At 39.1% G+C, this 10,895-nt stretch overlaps 1 protein-coding gene across 1 annotated transcript; it reads left to right on the top strand.

Annotated features, from left to right (window-relative positions):
* Nucleotides 1-6,576: 6,576 nt before the first annotated feature.
* On the top strand, nucleotides 6,577-10,236 carry LOC149070212 (uncharacterized). The gene has a single exon (XM_089249835.1). It carries the CDS (start codon nucleotides 6,932-6,934, stop codon nucleotides 9,026-9,028), a length of 2,097 nt encoding a protein of 698 aa, XP_089105961.1. The 5' UTR covers nucleotides 6,577-6,931; the 3' UTR covers nucleotides 9,029-10,236.
* Nucleotides 10,237-10,895: the final 659 nt, after the last annotated feature.

Genomic DNA, 10,895 nt, shown 5'->3' on the forward strand with positions numbered 1-10,895 from the left:
CCCGGCTTTACTACATTTTAGGCATTGGTAGAAGGTCAAATTTGGGGTAATTATTGTGGTAAACTGAATCTGAAATTGGAGAGAAGGCGGAGGGTTGATCGGCTGCTTCTTTGTAATCCGGTTTTCGCGTCGACTTTTGTAGCGCTAGTCTTTTGCGTTTGTGTTAGAAAAAGGATAATCTTTCCTTTCTGTAATTTTCTCTTCCCCCCCCCCCCCTTCCCTTTCTTCATATAGTTCGTCACGGTAATTTTTTCGTTGTTTTTGGTTATTTATTTAATCCTCGAGACGGTGAATTTGGTATGTAGTTCCAACTCTCTTACGTCTAATTTGATTTATAACAATATCGACATGGAAATTAATAACGATGCTCCCTCTAATGGTTTTGGGAACCCTAATAGGGCTCTACCTGTCAACACGTGGTCTTCAGATATTAGTGATGTAAACTTATTAGCCTGTGCGAGTAATGAAATCAAATGCTTCTCAGTCAAGCTGTCGGGTGCTCAAGCTATTCCGAGATCTCGTCCGAGGGATTTAAAAAAAAGCTTATTAAATTATTTTTCGGACACCTCCCAGATCTTAGACGTCCGTTTTACTCGCAGTAATGAACTCATAATCGCGACCTCTTCACAAAAAGCGGCGACCGAAGCCTTATCGATACCTAGGATCCTAGATATTCCAGTCAAAGCTATTTTGCATACTGATACCATTACCTCGAAATTCCTCCTGCGAAATATTCCTACCTCTGAAACTCTTGTGGACTTGGCCGAGGAAATTCGCGAAAATAACATCACCCTTTTGAGTCTAAGAAGATTTGCAAGAAATGGTGAAGCGTCCACGTCAGTGCTAGCTACTATTTTGGGATTGAATCTACCTACAGTTCTCAAAATATGGTTCATCATACATAGACCGAAACTTTTCATTGACCGTCCATTTCAATGTTCCAGGTGCTTCAAATTAAATCATCGACAAGTCGATTGTCGGGCCTCTGGTCCAGTCTGTCGATCCTGTGGGGGTGCTCATAGCTCCTCAGATTGTTCAAATCCTAGATCATGCGTCAATTGTGCTGGTGATCATGATCCGATGGACAAATCATGTGCGTCATATATCCTTGAATGTAAAGTGCTTGAATTTAAGGCAAGTAATCATGTCACTCTTCAAAAGGCCAGGGCTGCGTGTCGTCCTAACCATCCTCAATCATATGCTAGGAAAGCTAGTATGTCCACGATTCCTGTTGACTTGGCATCTTTGAAATTAGAAATTCACAGCTTAATCCAGAGTGAGATTACAAAGATCAAAGAAGCTTTGTTGAATGAAATGTCGGTTCAACTTCAAGAAACAGTATCGAACTGTTTGTCCGCTCTTATGTCTGATGTCATCAAGATTGTTATTGACTCTCTCCGTCCCACGGTGGACGACAGGACGTTGCCGAGGAAAAAAAATAAAAATGATCCATCCTCTTCCTATTCCTCGAGTCTTCTGACAGGTGGAGCTCTGGGGGGTTTTTATCCTCCCAAAGGTAATACCTAATTATTTTTATCTTATTCATATGTATGCCACTTTTTTATGGCCTTTTTTGTAGTCAGAATTCCAAGTTGGTCCTGCCTTTATTTTTACTTTTCATGTCTTTAAGTCAAAAATTAAATATTTTGCAGTGGAACTGTCGTGGCATTCGTTCCAAATTTAATTTATTTCGTAATATTATTCATCAATTTGACATAATTTGTATCCAGGAAAGTTGGCTCAATTCTAATTACCAATCCTTTTTTATTCCGGGTTTCCATATATACCATTCTCATAGAACATATTCTTCCGGTGGTGGTTTAATTACAGCTATCAGGTCTGATTTTTCATCTCAGCTCATTTGGGCTACCAACGATGTATTTTTTGAAATTCTTCGTGTTAAAATTTTTATAAATAACCATCCATTATGCCTTGCAAACATTTACCGTCCTGATGGCCCTTTCGACATTGATCCTTTGAACCACGTGATGTCTTTGATGACTTGCGATTATATTATGTTGGGTGACTTTAATTCTAAAAATGTGAACTTTTGTGGCAATGTAAATTCTTCAGCTGGTATTGCCCTTTACAACTGGTATCTTCAAAATAATATTTGCTTCACCATTCCCACCTGCCCTACTTATTATAGTGCCAATACCAACTCATTTTTAGATTTTTGTTTCAGCTCCCCAAATGTTCATCGGACTTTAACCTGGTCTCCGACTGACAGTCTTTTGAACAGTGACCACCTTCCAATCAAGCTTTCTATTTCGATCAACTGTAATACTTCATCGATGGTTCGTCATTCCCACTGGCCTTCAATTATCTCGGACTTGAAAATATCCCATCATCTGATAATTTTGACGACTTATATCCTTTTTTGCGCTCTTCTATTTCAAAGCACACTTTGCTTAAACCTCGAAAAAAATTTCCTCGTATTAAAATGGATAGGGATGGTCGTTCTCTTCTCATTGAAAAAAAACGTAACTTTCGAAAGTTCCGTTCTTCGCCATCTAATTCAAACTGGATCTTGTACAAACAGAGTGCTGCTAAATTTCGTCGTCATCTGCGTACTCTTCGTCTTAAACTTCTGGCTTTTGAAGTTAAGCCCCATTCTCCTCCTTCAGCTGTATATTCTATTTTGAGGCGAAACCAGTATGTGGCTTCGAAATCCTTTGATTCTTCCAGACTAATTTTTTCAATTGCTCACAGAGTCCAGAGGACCAGATTTCAATTCTAAAAAATTTTCATTTTCCAAACATTTCCCTTCCTCCTCCGAATCAATTCACTGGTCCCCACCATAGTTTCCAACAATGTCTAGATGCGGATTTCTCTTTTCAGGAACTTCGCAGAGCCATAAGATCCGGAAAATCTACTGCACCTGGTCCTGATCACATTCCTCTTCACGCTTTTAAATATCTCCCTGCTAAAGGCTTGGAGTTTTTGCCCGCCTTCAATATGATTTGGAGTTCTGCCATAATTCCAAACTCTTTCAAAGAGGGTAAAATTATTTTTATTCAAAAACCTGGCAAACCCCACCTCGCATCCGAGTTCTTTTCGTCCTATCACATTGATCAATTCCATAAACAAAATTTTCGAACGCATTATTCTGTATCGTCTTAATTGGATTTGCCTACGGTTCAAAATTTTTCCGCACTGTTTCTACGGCTTCCGTCCAAAGACCTCTGCCGAGGCCTGTCTCAGAGATATTGTTTCTTATACTTCAGATGCCTTCCGCCAATCTAAGACCTGTTACCTTCTTGCTTTTGATATCAATAAAGCATATGATTCAACGCAACACTCTTTTTTGTTACATAAACTGGCGAGAATGGGTTTGAATGGTCGCTTTTTACTCTAGTTATCTAATTATTTGGGTGGACGGGATCATTTTATTCATTGGCCTGGGTGTTCTTTAATCTGGAAAAAGCAAATTAATCATCTCAGATCTCGTTGCACTTTCACTCTCAATATTTGTCGTTCTCTTCATCATTTTTCCAGAAATATTCCTTGTTCCATTGTGAAACCTATTTTCATTAATATCATTACAGCTCTTTTGGGATATGGTTCCATAGTATGGTTAAATGCAGCTAAAACTAACCGTTCTAAATTGGATACTATGTATCATTCTGCAATGAGAGCTACCTTGGGTCTACCACTTTCTACTGGAATACTCAAGATGCGTACCATTTTAGCACTCCCCACTCTGGAGGAAATTCTTCTTCTTAGAAATGGTATTGCATGTATTCAGGCTGCTGCTTCTCCTACTCAAGGCTGTGCTGATAACTTCAATTCAATTTTTTCGCATATTGCTCCCAAACTGAAAGTCAGACTTTCCCATTTTTTCAGTTCTCTTAATTTCTCATTCTCCCAAACTCTCAGACCAATCTACTCTTTCTATCCTTGGATTTCAAACAAAATTTCTGTTGTCACTGATGACCTGGATTTTCAACAAAATAGACATAATAATATAATTAACATCCTCTTCCAAAATTTCTTGAAATCTTTAGACCGTTCAACGATCATCATCGCTACTGATGCGTCTAAAAATTCTAATGCTGTCTGCGGTGCTTTTTGTCCCTTTACGAATAGTATGAGAGCATGGTGGATCCACTCTCACTCTTCTATATTTACAGGAGAAGCTCTAGCTATCACTATGGGTCTGAGATCATTTATCCCCACCAGGGGCCAACCCGTGACCCTTTTTTCGGATGATAAATCAGTTCTTCATGCGACTAATGAATTCTCCAGTCACTCTCCCACAGTCATCCACCTCCTTTATTCCCACCTTCTAATGGTTTGTTCTTATACTTTGCCATATCTCATTAATTTGGGTCCCTGCACATTCGGGGATAGATTTGAATGAGTCTACTGACAGCTATGTTCGTTCGCTTTCCTCCTCACCCTGTCCTTACGTCACGCCTGCTCTTTATCCAGAGGACCTTCGATCTATGCTACGACTCTCATTTCGTCAATATACATCTGATTCGCTTAATTCCGCTATTCCTGACTTTCAAATTTTCTTCAACTGTTGTAATCAGATTTCTCATCTCTTCTCTAATTCAAAATTTGAACGCCTTTTTTTACAAGTTAATCTGTCATAGAGCGCCTCTTAATGCTTACTTGTTTTTCATCAAAAAAGTTAACAGCCCTCTCTGTTCACACTGTCAACTTCCAAAAACTGCGACCCATTTTTTTTTCAACTGCTCCCGCTTCATGCGTCATCGCATTCCATCATTTTTTGCGTCCTCTCCTCCCATTAAATGTTGGCCCACCTTCATGGCGTCCAACCTCCGTGTATCCATTTGTCATTTCGAAAAATTCATTTCGTTAAGTAAAAGATTTATTTGACATTTCTTTCTGGTTTTCAGGTCCTTTCCAATCTAAACACACACTCATCCTGGGACTACATCTTATAACTCACAAAAGTGATCTAGCATCGTCCCCTAGAGCTGAAGATTTTCTTTTCCATATAATCCCATTTCCTTCTTTTTGTTTTTGCAGTAAGCTACTACTGTTGTTTTGAATTTCTATTTTTTTTTATTACTTACCTCACATTACTCTCTCCCAGCCAAGGAACGGTCATTGCAGCCGATAGCCCTGCTTAATTCAACTATAAATGTAACTGTGTAGGTCAGATTTGTTGACTTATATTTGTTACAGACAACTATCTGTTTGCAGTGACATCTATTGAGTCTTTATATGCTAAGAAATTATCATATGCTGTGAGAAGTATATTGGGCTTTTATTACGTTTTAGGTTTTGGTGAAATGGTGATTTGTTTTCCTAAATTTTTTTTACAGATAAGGGGTCATTCAAGTATTACGTCAGCATAGAGGTGGGGGGGAGGGGACCCTTTTTGAAGATATGAAATATTCTAAGCTGCTGACGGAATTTTGCTGACAAGGAGGGGGGTCAAAAATGGCTAAAAATCTGCTTACGTAAAACTTGAATGGCCCCTAAGGTGACTAGATAAGATCCCTTATTCTACTGGCTATAGTTACTGACAACTAACCCTAAAAAAAAGCCCAATACACTTCTCTCAGCATATGATAATTTCTTAGCATATAAAGACTCAATAGATGTGACTGCAAACAGTTAGTTGTCTGTAACAAATATAAGTAAACGAATCTGACCTTATACCAAGGCCTAAAATGTAGTAAAACCGGGTTTTCCTAGGAATAGATGTTTTGCACCGCTTGAACCGAGCTGTATAATTTCGCGTCGGCAGCAACGAGTTACATAATCACGCTACGCGTTTGTGTTTTCCTAGCGGCCACTAGTAAAGTGGAGCGCATTAGATCAGGACGGCTATGTAGCCGTATATATTATATATAGTCTATGGCCTTGGCATCAGCTACTCTGTCGTCTGCATGCTCCGGTTTGAAGGAAAGGAAAAGAAAACACACAAGAGTGAAGAGAACATTTGAAAAACTCGCGGCGCACGATGCATTTGACTCCTCCAGAAGGAGTCCGCCAATCACGCCCGACGTAAAACGCTGTCATGAGGTGTACGAATGGCACGACTTTTTTCCCCAACTGGCGCTTTAAGCCGGATTTTCCTAGGAATACGTGTTTTGCGCTGCGTGAACCGAAATGTATAATTCCACGTCGGCAGAAACGTGTTACATAATCACTCTGCACGTTAATGTTTTCCTAGCGGGGCGCATCAGATCATGGCGGCTATATTATAATATATAGATTTGGCATCAGCTACTCTGCATGCTCCGGTTTGAAGGGAAGTGAAAGAAGACACAAGAGTGAAGAGAATATCGGCAAAACCGCGGCGCATGACGCATTTGACTCCTCCAGAAGAAGTCGGCCAATTACGCCGACGTATTTTTGACGTAAAGCGCTGTCGTGAGGCGTATTGCGCTCTGTAGGAAAACAGTCATGCTGCTTTTCTTATTGGTGAGTGGATGGCGTGTCGCGCTGTGCGATTCACGTTGCGCGCGGTACAGGAAACCTGCTCCTAGGGAAACCCGGCTTTATAGGAAGATTTTATTACATCGATGGCAGCATGTGTCAGCTGCCATCTGTTGTCAGGAACATTCTGTCAGATATTCGGTAATTCGGGCGCCAAATTGTGGTAATTCAAAATAAGGCAGAATAAGTGTGTGTGGTCCGTCCTTCACAATATGAACTATATGGTCATCTTGCGAGGGTGCATTCCAAAGTATTGAGGTTACCGCCGTTCGGAGTTCTTTGTTTATGAATGGATTTTTCTTGGGGCTTATGGGTGAGATATGTACGTTAGGATACTAAAAATATTTAAAAAATTATTAACTTCGTTGTAAAATTTAAAGGTTAATAGATCCAGTGAAGTTATTATTTTCAATTCATTGAGAAGTTATTACTTTCAATCCATGAAAGGCATTATTGTCAATTTAATAATGGAAATCAATATGAGTTATTGAATGTAAGGGGAGTGATTATGATGGAAGATTTACTTTGTTGCAGTTATGACGTTTCCTATGCGTGTGGCGTGTGTTTCGCGTATTTCAGTAGTGAAGAAGCACTTAATGGACACGTGAAAGAAAAACATTGTTTTGGTGAACGCTTCTCATGTGAAGTGTGTGCAAAGTGTTTCAGTGAAGAGGGTGACTACAAGAAACACCTATCAGTCCATGGTTTTTCATGTTATGTGTGTCAACAGTTTTTCTCTGAGGAAGATAATTTAATTGAGCACATGTTCACTCATGCCGAAGAGGAATCTTTCTCTTGCGATGTGTGCGATGAAAAGTTCTCCACATTAGATGATGTTAAAATCCATTTTTCCACGCATCAAAAAACTTCTAACCTCGATTTAAAATGCCACATGAACTCTGTGATCAGTCCTGAAAACAAATATTATTGTGGAGTGTGTGAGAAATATATTAACGATAAACTTAAATTCAAGCACAATATGCTGCTACATACCAATAGAAAGCCACTATTGTTTCATTTTTTCAAGAAGTATTCGAGTCTTAGAAGAAGCTTGAATCGCAGGAACAGTTATACTGGAATGAAATTCTACTGGTGTGATGTCTGTGATAAATCTTTTTATCATTATGAAATACTACGGGCTCATAGATTAGTGCACATGACAGATGAATATCCTTCATGTGAAATATGCAAGAAGAGTTTCAGGCTAATGTCGAGCTTGAGATCTCACATGCTCGTTCATGATGAAAGCGACTATTTCTTGTGCAAGAGTTGCCAAACTTTGCAGTCTCGCTGGGAAAGAGGAATGTCTGGTGGGAGTCCAAATATGAGTGATACATGTAGAGAATGTTTCCTGAATAGTACCAGGAAGGAAGCTAACACAACAAAAGTTGTAGATTGCATTCTCATGGGCGATGTTTGTCAAAATTCTCTGAATGTGAAAACGCCTAGGATGACCCGTACTGGAGACTCTTACCCTTGTGACTTGTGTGATAGAAGCTTCTCCAGCATAAACTCATTAAAAGCTCATGTAGTTGTTCATTCCAGAAGAAAATCATTCACTTGTGAAATATGCCACAAAACTTATCTGCGAAAATCGACTTTGGAGCGTCACTTGCTAACACACAGAGAAAAAGTATCAATTCTATGTAATGGAGTAAAACCTTTTGGATGTACATTATGTGAGAAACGTTTTACACGGAACAAGTATTTGGCGAAGCACATGCGAATGCATACCACTGGCAAGGCATTCTTTTGTTTCGTTTGTGATAGAAAATTTGAGTGCAAGACAAACTTGAGAATGCATCTTTTCATGCACAGTGAAGAAAAACCTTTCCGATGCGAAGTTTGCTCCAAGTGTTTTGCTAACGATAAATCGTTGAATAGACATATGCAGATACATTTAATGGACAAACGATATGCTTGTAATGTGTGTGACAAAAGATATGCTAGTAAATCTAGATGTCAAACTCATGTGATAACACACTCTCGAGGCAAACCATTTCCTTGCGATGTTTGCCAGAAATACTTTGCTTGTGAGAAAGATGTGAAATCACATATGAAAATCCATACTGATGATTCGGTATATACCTGCGATATTTGTGAGAAGACATTTTCCACTTATTCGTGCCTGCAAAAACACGGATTGATACATAAGGGTGAAAGGCCCTTTAAATGCTCGATTTGTGACAAGAGTTTTGTGTATAAAGGTGGCCTAGATGCACATATGGCGACTCATTCAAATGAGAAACCATACTCGTGTGATGTTTGTCTGAAAAGATTCAATAACCGTTCAAACTGGAAAGCCCACACTTTAACACACAGCGAACAAGTTAAACCTTATTCATGTAGAGTGTGCGAGAAGTGTTTCAAAACTCCAAATGAAGCACGGAGACACATGGTTGTTCACTCTGGTTTGAAACCGCACGAATGTGAAGTATGCCAAAGAAAATTTACTCACAAAAGGAACCTGGTAGCTCATCGGCATATTCATACTGGAGAGAAACCATTTTCTTGTGGTGTATGCAATAAAAGCTTCGCATTCGCTGCATATTTAAGAGTGCATATGGCGGCAGCACATAGCAGTGAAAAGACATTGCAAACGTAGCTAAAGTTCCCCCCCCCCCCCCATATTTGTTGATATAGACTTGGTATCACTCAAGTTTAAATATTCAGATTGATCATATGAAAACCGTGCAGTTCATTCATATTGTTAAGGTGGTTAATGTACAAATTTATTTACTTGACAAATGCTCTCATGTTTGATAGGCAGTGGATATAATGCTTGATAAATCATTGTTGATATATATCATTATCAGATACGTTTGATAAATCGGTGGCTCCCCCAATCTGCAGTGCCCTAAGGGTTGTGAACTTTCCAGGGCCTTCACAGCCACATAAGGGAAATAAATCAGTAAATTTTGTGAATTTATGAACAAAAAAAGAGGCCTAGGAGCTCGGCCATAGAAATTAATATCAGAATTTGTACCCCAAGGAAAAACATGTCTGGAAAATTCACCGACCAACAATTCACAGATAAAAGTTCAACATGAGTGAATGAATGAGTAAATTAATGATTGAGTGCACAAGTGAATGAGTGAGTGAGTAAGTGACTTCATTTATTCTGTAGGTCACTCATTAGGTTGTTCACTGATTTGCCTATTAACTAGGTTGCTCATTGTTCACTTACTCACTAGGTCACTCATTCTGTCTATTACTCGGTCTACCACTGGGTTGTTCAGTATGACACTTGCTCGCCCACTTACTCACTAGGTCACTTGCTCACCAACACTAACCACTCTTTCACTCTCTCGTTAACTACTGTGTCATTTACTGACTCACTCTGCCATTCCTCGCTCACTTACTGGCTCGCTGACTTGTGTCGAACTGTTGTTGGTGAATTTTCCGTAAATCAAGCCAAAAGGTTGGGACTACTGGAACAAATTCTATTCAGACACTCATCTACTTTGAGAAAATTTGAATAATGTACAGTCAAATCTTAAGTCGAATGTACAGAGACTGACAGGAAACTAGGTTATCATTTGTCAGAATTATCAGAAATTTCGGAGTGGGGAAAAGAAAAATTTATTAAAATAATAGTGCTATTTATGAATATCACATTGTTAGTAAAATATGTCAAACTACTGGAGATGAAGAAATTTGCAAAGAGAATTTTTTTAATGCAATCATATTTAATTATTGAATGAGAATATTCAGAAATAAACTGAACGTACATACTGTATTATGGAAACAGAGATATTCATGATACTTGTATGAATGAAATGAGCTGTAAATAAAGTGTAAACAAGATTATTTACTGTCAAAAAATGCAGCGATTTTTGACTTTTTTTCTTGTCCTTCTTTTGGGAGAAAGTCATTTTCCTTCTGCAAGCAGATAAATAAATTAGTGTGGACATTGGATCTCTCACAACAACACTCTCCATGAAACATTTCACTGCACCCAAAGTACTGTACTGGCCAAAGTTGCTTCTTTGTTCAGAAGAGGAGAAGAATCATCTTCGTCCCCCAGAATTATCATCTTTCTCAAGAGGCAGATTAACAATGTTCACATCGGACCTGTCACAACAAATCGGTGTCGTATAGTCAAGGTTGAAAACCGTATCTACATTTGCCTCCACATCAAGCCTATTGTATTCATCCATGGTGGAATCGTCCAATTCCCACAGACAGACATGACCGTTGACCACCCAGAGAGACCATCTTGGGATGATTCGCTGTCTTTTCCAAAGGGATGGACGATCTCAGAGAGCAAAACTTTTGTTTCTCTCCACCAGGAATTGGACCCAGGACAGGGCCTCTTGCATACCGAGCAATTGCATTGACCATTATACCATAGGAGAGACCCCCAATTCCCACAAATGATCCATACTTGGTTCATTTTTATCACCAAAGAAAATTCACATATCTCAAATCCTCTCTCCCCATTATCCAAAAGATTTATTGTAACCCAATGA

Source organism: Pholcus phalangioides, unplaced genomic scaffold (genome assembly GCF_987345545.1).
Source record: "Pholcus phalangioides strain wild (caught in Gottingen) unplaced genomic scaffold, Ppha-v1.0 ptg000022l_1, whole genome shotgun sequence".
Lineage (NCBI taxonomy): Eukaryota > Metazoa > Arthropoda > Arachnida > Araneae > Pholcidae > Pholcus > Pholcus phalangioides.